The sequence below is a fragment of the Malaclemys terrapin genome, chromosome 2, assembly GCF_027887155.1.
Source record: "Malaclemys terrapin pileata isolate rMalTer1 chromosome 2, rMalTer1.hap1, whole genome shotgun sequence".
Taxonomy (NCBI): Eukaryota; Metazoa; Chordata; order Testudines; family Emydidae; genus Malaclemys; species Malaclemys terrapin.
Genome location: NC_071506.1, coordinates 142,293,624 through 142,307,733, shown reverse-complemented (window position 1 = coordinate 142,307,733; position 14,110 = coordinate 142,293,624). Strand labels below are relative to the sequence as shown.

Below are 14,110 nucleotides of genomic sequence, written 5' to 3'. Positions count from 1 at the left end.
CAGCATTTGTACATGGTCCCTTTGTGTTTCTGAAGGACCTACATCTGGCTGCTGTAACCAGGAGTTTGGAAGCATGCTGGCAAAGGAAGGTCAAAGGGTTTATTGGCTGGTGGAGACTTTAGCCATGCTTGGGAAAGAGAGCTCTGATCTCTACAAATGTTGTGCTGCCTTTCAGGGAGGGTTAGTTATTTCCTACCTCAGTGACTGCTGTTTGAATGAGTTCTTGCTTTCTGTAGGTCCTGCTGAGTCGTTCATAATACAGATGCCGAGGGGGGGAGAATACGGGAACATGTACAGATAGAATCTCCGGGGACCTGGTTACAACACTTTGTCCCTGACACTGTTCCATTCTGTAGTGTAAACAGGCCTGGAGCTGTGCGCTCAATGTGGACAAGGCTTGGCTGGCCCGTGTCTTGTTAAACTCAACACAATGCACCAGAGCCATGTTCTCCCCTTGTCCTAGCCAACCACGTCTAACTGGATCTCGTGCCCTTGTTACAGTGACAGTAAAACCAGGCCCTGCCAGCTCCTCCTGCCCGTCAAGCCATCTCTGGGTGCAGTAACCAGGGCTGGGCTGGGGAGAAGGGCTGGGCTGAGGGAATTCCCAGACTCCTCAGAGGAACCTGCCCTTTGAGGGAGGAAGGTTTAGATTCAGAATGTCCCTTACAACTCCTGTCCTGGTGGCAGGTCCTGGATTCCCGATGTCTCCGCATCCCAGGGTGGCCATGGCCTAGCTAATTAAAGAACATAGTTATTGGCCAAGACTTTCAAAAGGGACTTGTGACTTTTGTTTTTTCCTTTTTAAGTGCCTCAGTTTTTGGGAGCCCACCTGGAGACACCTTAAAGAGCCTCCCTGTTTGGAGCAGGGCGCCCAGCCCCTTGTGAAAACCAGGCCCCTTTCAGGGGTCTCCGGCTGGGCACCCAAAATCCCCAATTGCTTTTGAAAGTCTTGGCTATTGGTTTGTATGTAAACCCTGCTCTGCTCTGCAGGCGGCCAGCCAGTGGCACTGGGACAGGCTGGGTCACCAGCATTGCTCCTGGAGCTGTGCTAACAGGGGGCAGCGCTGCTGGCACATGGCCCAGACTGGCCGCAGATGAAGCCGCCATCGTAGCTGGTGCTCGGCAGAGAGCAGAGGCGTTGTTAACCGAAGGGTTCCTGAGCTCTGCTGGTGGCGTGCCCTGTTTGCCAGGAGCCACCACTACGGGTGTCCAGATGGATGCTGCAATCTGTAGCCTTAATTCGATGGACGTTACAGTGGCATGAGACCTGATCAGCAGAGGTGCAGGTGAGAATCTGTGCGCTCTTTGCCCTGGTACCTGGCGGACTGGATGTGAGGATGAAATAGGGCAGGGGGAAGCCCTACTCCAGCTGTCCCAGTATGGTAAACCTTGCAGCTCCTGTGCTGATAGGATAATGTGGCCTTATTGAAGTGTGGAGTGGCTGCAGGCCACATCTTGGTGCCTCTGCTCTAGATGTTGGTTCTAAACACCAGGCCATGTTGAAATGATCCCTGCTTGTGTATCTTTGAGTTCCAGCCTTCAAGGCCTTTGACTTGTCCATCTGCACTATTTCCCCTCCCAACACAGTTCAGAGCCTTGGGAAATCAGTGATGAGGCTTGGAGAGGTGCTGCCTTCCTTCCTCTGCAGAAAGTATCTGGCCAAGATACGTTTTCTCCCATGACTGCACATCTAAGCCCCCTGTTCTGACAGTGGCAAACTGGCATTTGCTGTAGCAGGGGGGTTTGGTCTGGTAGGATGGCTCTGGGGTAGGGGGGAGATTTTTACATGTGGCAAAGCAATAGGGCAGCCTGAAAGCGTTGAGTCTGTTCTTGCCTCTTTTAAAATATTTTACCTGATCAACAGAACTGTCTGTACGTGTGCCTGTTTCTGCAAGTGTAATTTGTGTCCTGGAAATAAACACACAAATGTCCACCAGTGTGGGTCTGCACTGCACTTAATCCCAGGGTGCTGCCCTCTTCTGCTTGCCCCGGGATGGAGGGGTTTTGATTGCCTTGTAGCTATAAAGCTCAACACTAGGTCAGTCTGTGCATGTCTTCACTCCTGGAAGGCGTTTCATGGGGACTGCGGGAGTAAGAGCTGCACTTTCAGATGCTCTCCTGAGCCTGCTGCTGGTAGGTACAGTACTGCCTCAGTCACCTCATCTCAGTCACTGAAGTGACTAAGTGTGAAATGGGGAAAAATCCCACTCCCACCATGACTAATTCCTCCCCAGAGCAGGGCCAGCCCAGTGCTACTGGCACTGCTGGGCGGGACACTGGGCTTGGAGTCCCTTACCTGAGCAGTTCTAAGCCACTCCGCCAAGTGCTAGCGGGAGCACGCTCATGCTTTGTCCTTTTATACAATGAAGATAAACCTCCTGCCGCTGGGCCAGCGGGTGCATAAATAACCTAGAACAACCAGGGGATGTGTTTTGATAATTACAGATAAAACCTAATTCACCAGAAGAGAATCAGGCAGAGATGTGCCTGGAGGATACTGGCGTAGTGTGTGTCTCTAGGAGCCCGGTTATGCTCAACTCAATCCCTCTAGAGTGATGGGTCACTGGTATTTCATAGGCCTTGGCTACACTTACCAGCTAGTTCGACTGCTGGAAATCGAAGTTCTGGGTTCGACTTATCGCGTCTAGTCTGGACGCGATAAGTCGAACCCGGAAGTGCTTGCCGTCGACTGCGGTACTCCAGCTCGGCGAGAGAAGTACCGCGGAGTCGACGGGGGAGCCTGCCTGCCGCGTGTGGACCAAGGTAAGTTCGAACTAAGGTACTTCGACTTCAGCTACGTTATTCACGTAGCTGAAGTTGCGTACCTTAGTTCGAATTAGGGGGGGTAGTGTAGACCAAGCCATACTCCCTGCTGGTGGTAGCATGGAAATACAGCTCTCTCCTTGGGCAGAAGAAAGGGTGCTGGAGGCAGCTTTGCTCCTGCTGGGACTTGCCTCTCCCAGCCCCTGCAGCGCTGGCCCTAACAAGACTGGGTGTCGCGGGCGCAAAGAGCCCAGAAGACTGACCAGGAACTGCTTCAGGAGGCAAGGAGAGAAGCCGAGGGTTTTCCCAGCAGGCTGGGTGGGAAATAGTTAGTGGCCAGGAGCTGGAGCTCAGGGTTTCATCTCTGGATACAGCTTCTGTGCAGCACCCCAGGTGCCTTGAGCGAGGCACTAAAGAAAATCTTTCTGGCACTCGAGCCAAGGTGAAGGGCCTCCTTTCCATGCCTTTATTGGGGAATACTGTTCCTGAAGGCTTTTGGCCCAGAGAATGACCCGCCTGGGACTAGGGCTGCTTTCTAGCCGCTGAGCTAGTCCCAGCCTCACTGGCCTGCGGTCAGTGGCCCTTGGCCCCCAGGGGGAGGAGCAGGAGGAGCGCAGGCCAGCAGAGTCTGTGCTGGAGGGGAGCGGTAGGACTGGCGGCTGCTCCCTGGGTTCAGGGAAGATCCGGGTGACTGGGAGGCAGCAAGTGGTGAATTGGAAAGGGGAGCTGCTTCCCAACTCCCCAGGCTGGGGGGCAGGGCCAGGTCTCCCTGTGCTAGGAGACAGCAGGCGCTGTCTGTCTGCAGGACATGGAGCTGGGCTGGGTGTGCTGCTGCTGGGCTGTTGCCTACGGGCTCCCGCTGCTCCCCGCCAGAGGATTGAGGCTCCCGAAGGAATGGAGACTGCGGAAGGGGTTTATCAGCTTCATGGCCAAGTAGCGCTGGGGAGAGGAAGGGAGAGGGAGTCAGGCCCTGCAGCAGCACCATGTCCTCTAGCCAGCCTGGGGTCTGCCTCTTCAGCTGGCTCCAGGGGCCAGCACCCTGCAGTGAGCAGGGCTGGATTAACCTTTCATGGGCCCCCATGGAACATGGCGTGGGACAGGGGGTGTCAGTTACCGGAGTGAGGGGCTGGCCAGGGGCAATGGGGCAGGGCAGGGGCGGCCCCACGTCGCCCAGCACAGTGCAGGGCATTAGTTACAAACTGGCAGTTGCCGGATGCACAGTGGCCTGCCCGGCCCTGTGCTGCCAGTGTGTCCCTTCCCAGGGGGGTGGGAGACCCAGGTTGTGCCACACAGCCTCCCCCCACCCCCCCCGCCCAACATCCCCTCCCGGAACCCCTCCACAAATGCCCAGTGCCCTGCACAACACCATCCCCCCACCCCCACTGCCCAGCTTTGGCTCCCCCTCCCCTTGCTCTGCCCAGCACTCAGCCCCAGGGAGCAGGGCCGTAGGGCTGGGCTGAGGCCCTTCCAGGGCAGGGTGGCGCCGCTGCCCCAGGCAGACTCAGTGTTTCTCCCTCTGTGCCTGCAGCCCTACCCAGGGCTCGTGGGAGGGGGCCCCCGCAGGCACACGCACCGGGGTGGCGTAGATGAAGGCTGCAAGCAGGAGCAGCAGCAGGAACATCATGACCCCCAGGATGATCTTGCACTTGTGCGGCTGCCAGAGGATGTAGCGCAGGCTCTTGAGGGGGGCCGTGAACCACAGGAACGAGGCTTCTGGGCGCCTGCAGGGAGGAGATGGTCCCAGGGCAGCCATTCCCAGCGTGCCCTAGGGTATCCCAGCCTCTGGCCCAGCTGGGACCCCGGGATTCCCTGGGACCGGGCAATGGGCCGGACTCTTCCTGGGGCTTCCAGCTCCCCCCCAGCAAGGCCTTGGGAACGGCCCAGTGCTGTGTCTGAGCAGCGGGGAGGGGACTGCTCCGGGGTATTCCTGCGGGCCCTGGGTCAGAGCAAGTGGCGGTCCCTCCCCACCCCTTCTGCCTGCGGTCCTGCCCCTTGGTTATGCAGCCCTGCCCCTTTCTGCCCCTTCCCTGGGGCTGCCCCTCTTCCACCCAGGCTCCCTCCCCTCCCACCTCCCCCACTGCAGCCCCCCAACCCATTTGCTCCTTTCTGCCCCCCCCCCACTGCAGCCCCAAGACTGGAGAAGCTCTGTCCCCCCACCAAGCCCTGGGGCCGCAGTGGGGACTGAGAGCTTCCCCAATCCCAGAGCTGGAGCAGGGGTCTGGGTGCTGGGGCTTCCCCTGCCACCCCCCCACGCTTCTGTGGGGGACCAGGGTTGGGTGCGGGGGCTTCCTGACGGGGTCATGAGCCGCTGGGGGCTTCCACCACCTGCCCGGAGACCACGGCTCCAGCCTTCCACTGGCCGGTGGCAGATTTTTTCCGGGGCCCCTGGGCACAGGCCCGGTGGCTAATCCACCCCTGCTCCTGCGGAGGCTGGGCATGGGGGTGCTGGGATGCAGAGCTGTTCGCAGCCCCAGGGTTGGGTCAGAACCTCTCTGCAGGCACAAGGTGGCAGGGAAGGGTTTGGCACTGGCTGCTCCGTGGGTACCAACCCGCTCACACCGGTTTGTGAGGTGGGAAGCTGTTGGGTTGAAGCAGGAAGTCGCTGGGAATGTTCTACGTTATTTATCCTCCTGGCACAAGTTGGGGGTTTTCCCTTATAAAGTTCTACATTTTTAAAATCACCCCTTTTGTCTCGGTCCCAATTAGCACCGCCGAGCTGGCTCCCCCCACTTACACGGGTGGGTGCAGGGTGGGGTTCATGTTTGGCTCCTCCCTTCCCTTCCCAGCAGGCCGCTCTTCTGCCTCCTTGTCCGTCAGCAGCTCCAGCGTCAGCTCAATCTTGCCCTTGAGAAGCAAGGCGGGAATTGGGCCGTGGTGGCAGAAGGCAGGCGCCCCCCTCCAGAGGTGCTGGGGGGCTCTCTGGTACCTGCCTAAAGCTAGAGGAGGATCGGGCCTCTAACCACACCCACAAACCTCTGATTCTCCAACCCCCCGGGACACCCAAGCCCCCGCTTCCCCCTCGGGTACCTCCGTGTCCTTGCTACCAGCCCCCAGCTGTGCTCCTACCGACAGCCGCTGTCTGCCCTCCTCCTGCACCATGCACGGCCACCAGCCTCGGGCGAGCCTCTGCTTGAAGAGGGAGGTTCTCCTGGGGCAGCGGGGTGGGGTGGGGGAGTCGCTCTCATCCTGCAGCATTTTCAGGGTGCAGGCCCGGGGGCGCCTGGCTGGGCAGGGCATGCTGAGCAGTTTGATTTCCAGAACCCCTGCAAGCAGCAAAAGAAAACTGCAGGGCCCAGGGGACAGCCCGGGGACCAGGCTGCAGGCGGTGGCGCATGCATGAGGGCAATGGAGCCCTTCACGCTGCCCAAGGGTGCCCCAGGGAGGACCTTACAGAGGCCCTGCCTGCCCTAGAGGGATGGGGACGATCCCAGGGTGCTGCGCCTCACTGCACGAGAGCCATTCAGCGCCCTCTGCCAACACGGCTGCTCTTGCCCCTTTGTGCAGGGACCGGGGCATGGTTTTGCACCCCAGAAGTGGCTGCATTTCATTGGCCCTGCAGCATCTGTGCTGCTCTTGGGGACAGAAACGTACTAAGATCATTAGCGAGGTGGGGACGTGCCTACAGCAACCTGTGGGCAGGGCCAACGTAACACTCTGTGGCCACCTGGGCTGCAGGGGAAACGCCCGCCCGGGGGAAAGGCCTCACCGAGAAAATCGTCAGCCGAGAACTTGTCGTTGTCCCACACCTGGAGGATGAGCTTGGGGGGCACCTTCAGCACCGTCTCATCCAGACTCCAGAGATGTTGCTGTAAGCAGAGTGGGGCCCCTCAGGCTGGGGGCAGGGCAGCTGCTGAGAGGCTGGGGTCTGTGGCCAGCACATACCAGCTGGGGACAGGGTGACCCAGCTGGGTGGGGAAAGGGCAGCCCCAGCATGTGGCCTGCCAAGGGGATGCAGCATGGGCGGAAGCACCAGGCTGCTGGGGCACTTTCCAAGTTGCCAGCCAAATGAATGGCTGGTTATAGGTCTGCAGACTTCGAAGGGTTAATGCCCCAGCAGAGGCTCAGGGTGCTGCGGTCAGGGCTGAGGCGGGTTTGCAGGTGGAAACTCCCCCACATTAGTGGACAGCTGCAGCCTGCCAGCCTGGGGCAGGGGCAGGACCTGGGGCTCCCCAGGGGAGGTCGTGATGTGAGGGCGCAGATCAGGCCACATGATGCTGGCAGTCCAGAAGCAGAGGTGCTTGTGGGGGTAGGGCCAGCTGCTGCAATGCCCTCTCCCTGCACCAGGTGGCAGCACTGACAATCCCCTTTCCCCCGGCCTGGCCAGTGCTCTGCCCAGCAGCCCAGCCCCAAAGCCGGTCAGCTGGGTCACCGCTCCGGCCAGGAGGGGAGAGGACAAACCTGGAGCAGGAGACAGGCTGGAGGACCCGGCCGCAGAGGGGCAGGGCATCCAGCAGCCTCTGCTGATTTGGGGCTGGAGGTCCTGCCCCGGGCAGATAGTGGAGAATGCTGGGAGTCCAGCCAGGGGCACGACAGGAATCGGGTTCAAACTGCTGGGGGGACTGGCCAGTCTGAAACACAGCCAGGGCCCTACCTGCCCCTCGGAACAGCTGCGTCAGTGGGTGGGGCCCAGAGCAGGGCAGAGCAGGCAGTGCTGCCGTAGGGAAGCGGATGCCCAAGGCGAACAGCACCCACCTTCTCAGGCAGGACGCAGACCTGCTCCATGGGCAGGAACTCGAAGGGGAAGATGAACCTCCAGTTGAAGTTGCCCTCTCCTCCCAGGGACCTGTAGTGGACATCGGTTCTCTGCCTTTCCTCCTCCAGGCCATCCAGCCACCTGCAACAAGGAGCCCGAGGTTGGGGTGTGAATGGAGGTGAGGCTGTAGGGCATGCGGGTCCCACAGCACCCTGCCCCACCGTGCGACACTGCACCCCGCCCTGCCTCACCACGCGACACTGCACCCTCCTGCCTGACCGTGCGACACTGCACCCCATAGAGTGGGGCTGGGGCTCTCTTCCCTTCCCCCACTGTGGGCTTCAGTCATCCTCCCCCCATCAGCCCTCCCCTATTTTTAGTACCAGTCACGGACGGGTCACGGGCTTCCGTGAAGTTTGTTTATTGTCTGTGACCCCTCTCTAACTGTTACTATAAATAGTCGTGACAAAATCGGAAGTTGATTTATGACAAAGCTCATTCTCCGAGCTCCAGAACAAAGCGGGATCCGGCTCTCAGGGTGCTCTGACGCCGGCCGTCTCCGCTCGGTGGCCAGTGCCCTCCGGGGGCTTGCTCGGTCTCGGAGCCCCAGCCCTGCCCCCAGAGCTTGTCACCCACCAGCCAGTGCTGGCCCCACTCGCTCCTCAGGCTCGCAGGGCCTGGCAGGCGGCTCTGGCTGGAAACTGTACCTGGTTAATGCAGACCCTGCCAGAGCCTCCCTGCACACCCAGCGACTGCCAACATTTGCCCGGCCCTGCCCGAAGAGGCAGCATTTATACCGGCCACTTTGCCCAGCTCATCCCCAACTCCGCAAGGCTCCTGGGCCCAGGCCCTTAAAGAAACAGTACCAGGTTCCCTCCCTACTTACCATATCACCCAGGTCCTCGTGTCATAATCTGAAAGAGCCATGCCAGGGGTGGGCTGGACTGACCAGTAGGCAGTACTGCCCCTAAGGGGCAGACTACCCCATCACACATGCCCGTACTCCATTCCCTTCCCAGCTAGCCCATGCCTGGTGGGGAGTGCGTAGCTGATGGGAAGAGCCATGTGCAGGAGCTGGGGGTTGGGAGGAGCTGGGGGGTTGGAACAAGGCAGAATCCTCCACCGCTCCTGGATCAGGCCTCTTAGCTCGGGGCCTCCTGCCTTTCCCCCTTTCTAGCTCTGTGCTCAACGGGCCAGCTCTGCTCAGGAGGGGTCCAGAGCGGCTGGAGCTCGGGAGAAAACCAGAGACATCCTGCGCCCATAGGGGCTAACTTCTGGCATTCCTGGGGGATGCTTGACCCCCCACTCTGCCCCAGGCCCCATTCCTGTCTCTCTACCAGTGCAGTCCCAGGAACTGCTGGCTGCCTACACCAACACAGACCTTGGGGGCTTGCTCTGAAGTCGTTTCTTATGCTGGTGGTTGTTGGCTCAGGGCCCTTGATAGCATCTCTGCCACTGTCTGCCTGCCAGGGGCTGGTTGCAGAAGGCCCCAACAGCAGACTGGCTGGGCCCCAGAGCACTCAGCTAACGTCCCAATTCAACACCCACAGAACAAAGGAAGTCTCAGAGAAAGGAACCAAGATCTATATTGATACTGAGCAGCCAGCAATTCCTACACCTGCCAGCATCAACCCATTAGAGACCCACTGAGCTATGCAGAGAGACTTACCTTCAGTGCTACTGGGGGTCAGCACTGGGGACACTGGCAGAGTGGGCAGCCCACATCTGGGACAGCAGGGGGCTGCGAGTCGGGATTGAGGGGCACCAGCGGGGTGAGGAGAGGGGTGGGGAGCCACAGGGCTGGGACAGCAGGGGGCTGTGGGTCGGGATAGAGGGGCACCAGCGGGGTGGGGAGGGGGTGGGGAGCCGCAGGGTTGGGACAGCAGGGGGCTGCGGGTCGGGATTGAGGGGCACCAGCGGGGTGGGGAGCCCCAGGAGCCCCAGGCTGGAATTGAGGGGCCCAAGCACCAGCCGAGGTTTGTGTGACGAGAGTGTAGAACAAGAGCTGCTGCTCTCAGCCTGTCTGTTTTCTCAGCGTTTATGTCACTGGCTCCAGCCCCGTTTCATCCCCACTGGGCGTCGGCTGCTTCCCAGGAATGCCTGGCAGGGGGCCGTGGTGCGGTCCCCTGGAAGGCCCGTGGCTTGGGATCCCTGGGGCCCAAGGGTGCAGGCTGCAGGCCCTCACCCTTTCACATAGATGTCGCTCATCCTCTGCCCCGTGATGCTGGTGTCCCGCAGATCCACGTCCCGCGTGTTCCAGACGACGCAGCGCAGCTCGTACCTAGGGAGGGGGCAGCACTGGCAGTGTTGGCTGGTTGGAGGCTGGTCACAGCCCAGGGGTCTGGGGGCTGGTGCCCTCAGGCTGCCCTGTGGGCCTGGGCTCTGGAGAACACAGAGGCTCTGGAGAACACAGAGGCCATGGGAGTCCCCGGGCAATGGGAGACTCCACTGACCTCTGGCTTTCAGAGAACTCCCCACCTGCGGCACTGAAGGGGAGAGTGTGCCCAGAGCAGGCTTCACACTTCAGAGAAGGAGCTGCAGATGGGGCATAGCCAGGGCTGGGGAGTGGCCCCTGCGCTCAGCATGGCAGGCTGGTGAGGTGGGGCCTGGCCCCTGTGCTCAGCGTGGCAGGCTGGGGGAGGTGTGGCCTGGCCCCTGTGCTCAGCGTGGCAGGCTGGGGGAGGTGGGGCGTGGTCCCTGCTCTCAGTGTGGCAGATTGGGAAGGCGGGGCCTGGCCCCTGTGCTCAACCTGGCAGGCTGGGGAGGTGGGGCCTGGCCAGGCTCGGTGGGGCTGCACACTGCCCCAGAGCTGCCAGCCCTCTCCTGGGCGTGCTGGGTTTGCGCTGTGCCAGGGTTCACCGGCTCGGGAAGCTGCCTAGGGCAGTGGGGGTTTGTCCCACTCACCGTTTGGGCATCCGTGGGGTGATGTTGAATGCAGGGCCTGGGGGGCCAAAACTCTCTGGGAAAACGTCCACCCACATCTGCAGCTTCCCCTGCCGAGCAGACGGGAGCAGGCGACTTATCGACACGAGCCCGGGCCCAGGCCGGCTCCTCGCCCTGTGTCCAAGCCCCCCTGCCAGGGTCACCCCAGAGCACTTGCTGGCTGCGTCGCCCCCCCGCTGGGGCCTGGCTGAGCTTCCAGATGGGCCAGGAGGAGCTACCATTCCTGGGGGACCCCCCCCCCAGGTCCTGGGAGAGGACGGAGCCTCCTCGAACAACCACGAACCTCCCGTCCTCCCCCTGTGGCCTGACCAGCTCCCTGCATGGCTCTTGGCTAGCTGGTGTCTGGGGCCACGCATCCCTCCCACCAAAATAACCCCCACACGCCCCCACTCCTCCCCACAGCTCCCCACTCCCACACACACACACCCGCACCTCCACTCTCACACGCACCCCCCACGTGCCCCCACTCCTACATGCACACATACACGCACACACACAGACGCAGACCCCCCACGTGCGCGCGCACAGACACACATGTGCATCCCCCACGTGCACAAACACACACAGACAGGCGCACACACCTCACATGCGCGCGCACACCCCCTACATGCGTGCACACATACACATATACACACGCACACAGGCGCACATACAGGTGCACACCCCCCACGTACACACACACACAGGCGCACACACCCCATGTGCGCACACACACACGCACACAGGCACACACACCCCATGTGCACGCACACACACACATACAAGTGCATCCTCTCTACATGTGTGCACACATACACACACACACGTGCACACAGGCACACACCCCCATGTGTGCACACACACACACACACAGGCGCACCCCTCTCATGCGCACGCACACAGGTGCACACACCCCACACGTGTGCTCGCGCGCACTCACACACACACATACAGGTGCACACCCCCCACGTACACACACACACACACACACAGGGGCACACAGACACACACACAGGCCACGCACACAGACACACACACAGGCGCACACACCCCACATGCACACACATGCAGTCCCACTGTACAGCTCTCTCACATGCACACACATTTCGGGTGTATGCACGCGGCGTGAACACACCCCACAGGGTGGGGCAGCCGAGACCCGCAGCCAGGGAGCCAGGGCAGCTGGGATCCGGGGCGTCCTGGTCACGCAGCCGTTTCACTGCGCAAAGGCACCAGGTCTCTGGGCTGCCCCCATCGGCTGTACCCGCTGGGACCACCAGCCCTGGCTCCGTGCTCTATACCAGCGGGCGGCTGGACAGTGCTGAGCGGCCAGGCCCTTGTCCCATGTAACAGACCCATTCTCTGGGTTTGTCCCAGTAAAGCTGCTTCCCCACATCCTCTTGTGGTGGCTTTGGGGTGCAGAAGCTGCTGATGGGGGGCCAGGCTCACCGCTCTGGTGCCCTACCTGGTCAATGCCGGGCTGGATGCTGTGGTACAGGGTCCTGGTCTCCAGGTGCTCGGGGACCAGCCCGCAGGTGTGGAGCAGGTGCAGGGCCAGGCGCTCTCTTGGGGGCCCCAGGTGACTGTGCGCAGGGACCTTGCTCTCTGAGACAGGGAAGCCAAGCACAGTAGAGGGACATGGGGCATGGGTTGTGTGCCACCCAGGGGTCCGCAGCACCCCGAAAAACCCCGTGTCCTGCCCAGGGGCCTGCAGCGCCCCAAGAAACCCCATGTCACGCCCAGGGGCCCCCAGCGCCCCGAGAACCCCGTGTCTCCCCCCGGGTCCGCAGCGCCCCGGGAACCCCGTGTCCCGCCCAGGGGCCCGCAGCGCCCAGGGACAGGGTCTGACTTGTCTCTCCTGGGGCCCCTGGGCACTCACCGAACTGCGCCAGCAGGAAGGCCCTGCCCATGAAAGTGGCTTTGCCCCCGTCTGCGCTGAACTCGGGCAGGGCCAGACTCCTCATCCTGGCAAAGTTCTCCAGTAACTGGGTGGGGAGCAGCTGGTCTCGCCACTGACAGGGGCCGGAACTGGGGCGGGGAAGGGAGGCAGCAGGGGTCAGGGTGAGGCCGTGGAGCTGGGCGCATTATAACCGGCTACCCCGAAGCTTGGGCTCAGCTCTCTGACCCCAGGGCCGGCTGTGCTGGGATTAGAGCACACTGGGGGCATTCCAGGGATGGGCAGGATTGTCCCCAGAGGGGAAACTGAGGCACAGAGCGGGTCAGGGATTGCCCAAGGGTGCCCAGCAGGGCAGTGACATTGCTGGGAGCGGATCCCGACTCCTGGCTGGTTGTCCTGTGCTCTAACCATGGGTGGGGGCTTTCCAGTGACCCCAGTGCAAGTGAGGCTGGGACTGGTCTGCCCCGACCCCTCCTCCATGCTCCTCATCCGGTTCTTGCCCCTGCACCCTGGCCCTCCTTACTGGCACCCCCAGCGCTTGCCCCATCCCTACCTCTGCCCCCTCATCCGGCACAGCAGGCCCCTGCAGCTCCCCGGGGAGAGAGATATGTGTGGACAGAGGGCCAGAGCTCTGCTGCAGGCTGACCTGAGTACTGCTGGGAGAGGCCAAGGGACCCCATCACTTCTGCAGCAGGGCCAGATAAGTGCTGGGATGCGGCTACCCCTGGTGCCCCTGATTGTACTGGACCCAACGCCCGCTTTTCCCACCACTCTCAATGGCATCTCAAGGTGGCTGGCTCCCGAGGGGAGGCACCGACCCAGGCTGAAATCCTCTTGGGGGGCTTGGCCCCAGCTCCACAGCCCAGTCAGCAGGGAAAGACCTCGGCCTTGCCCTGGCTCAGCTGGGGGACAGCAGGATGACGTGCTGGCCACTCACATGCAGTAGGATTGGGGCAGCCCGCAGTTGGCCCGGAAGCGGGACAGGAGCCGGTTCTCCAGGTCGATGCTGGTGGCCCCTATCTTCTGGTCAGGGAGGATGAGGTCGTAGTCAAAGAGCGAGATCTGCAAGTCCTTCTCCAGCGGGAGGGTGCACGGGAGCTCGAACACCCTGGCGGGCAGGGCAAAGAACGGGAAGGGAGCTCGCTCTGCAGCCCGAGGGCTTTTCGCCTCAGCTCTGCCTTCCACCTGCCCCGGCCAGAGCCCTGGGGGGCTGGGGAGGCCCAGAGCCTGGGGAAAGCTCACACAGCACAGCGAGTCCCTGGCAGGAGGAGATGGTCTTGGGGCTTTACTGCTCTGCAGCTCCGGGCCGGGCCTGGCATGGGCCCAGACATCCCACCTTTGCCCCCTCTGCACGCAAGGCAGCTGCACGCTGCAAAGGAAATGCACACGGCACAGCAGGGCCAAGCTCCATGCCGAACGTGGGAATGTTGGCAATAGGTTTATGTGCCCTCAGTTTCCCTCTGGTTAGAGCCCAGAGCCATCACAAACTGCCTGGGGCCTGCACCTGTGAATGGACATTCACTCTTAGGGAGCAGGAGATTCCCCCCTCTCTGCAGGGAAGCAAAGCGCAGCTGGAGGACACAGGAGACAGGCGGAAGGTGGAAGAGCTGAGCTCACATTGTACGTTTACACCGTGAAACCCCCCCAGCGGCAGTGAGTCTCAGAGCCTGGCTCGACGCACTCGGGCTCGTGCTGTGGCGCTAACCGGCCCCGCTGACGTTCCCACGTGGGCTGGAGCTCGGGCTGAGACCCCTCCCCCGCAGGCTTCACAGCCCGAGCTCCAGGGAACCTCTACACAGCTATTGTTAAGTGCCTGGGCACAAGCCTGAGTCCAG

The 14,110-nt window shown here is 61.6% G+C and overlaps 1 protein-coding gene across 1 annotated transcript in view; it reads right to left on the bottom strand.

Annotated features, from left to right (window-relative positions):
* Positions 1-3,609: 3,609 nt before the first annotated feature.
* The window catches only part of FER1L5 (fer-1 like family member 5), an 86,045-nt gene continuing 75,544 nt past the window's right edge, over positions 3,610-14,110 (bottom strand). Inside the window, 11 exon segments of the mRNA XM_054017606.1 lie at positions 3,610-3,702; positions 4,337-4,484; positions 5,498-5,607; positions 5,830-6,026; positions 6,470-6,569; positions 7,456-7,597; positions 9,642-9,737; positions 10,361-10,449; positions 11,844-11,983; positions 12,258-12,406; positions 13,213-13,383. Coding sequence (XP_053873581.1) covers positions 3,610-3,702; positions 4,337-4,484; positions 5,498-5,607; positions 5,830-6,026; positions 6,470-6,569; positions 7,456-7,597; positions 9,642-9,737; positions 10,361-10,449; positions 11,844-11,983; positions 12,258-12,406; positions 13,213-13,383 — 1,435 coding nt within the window.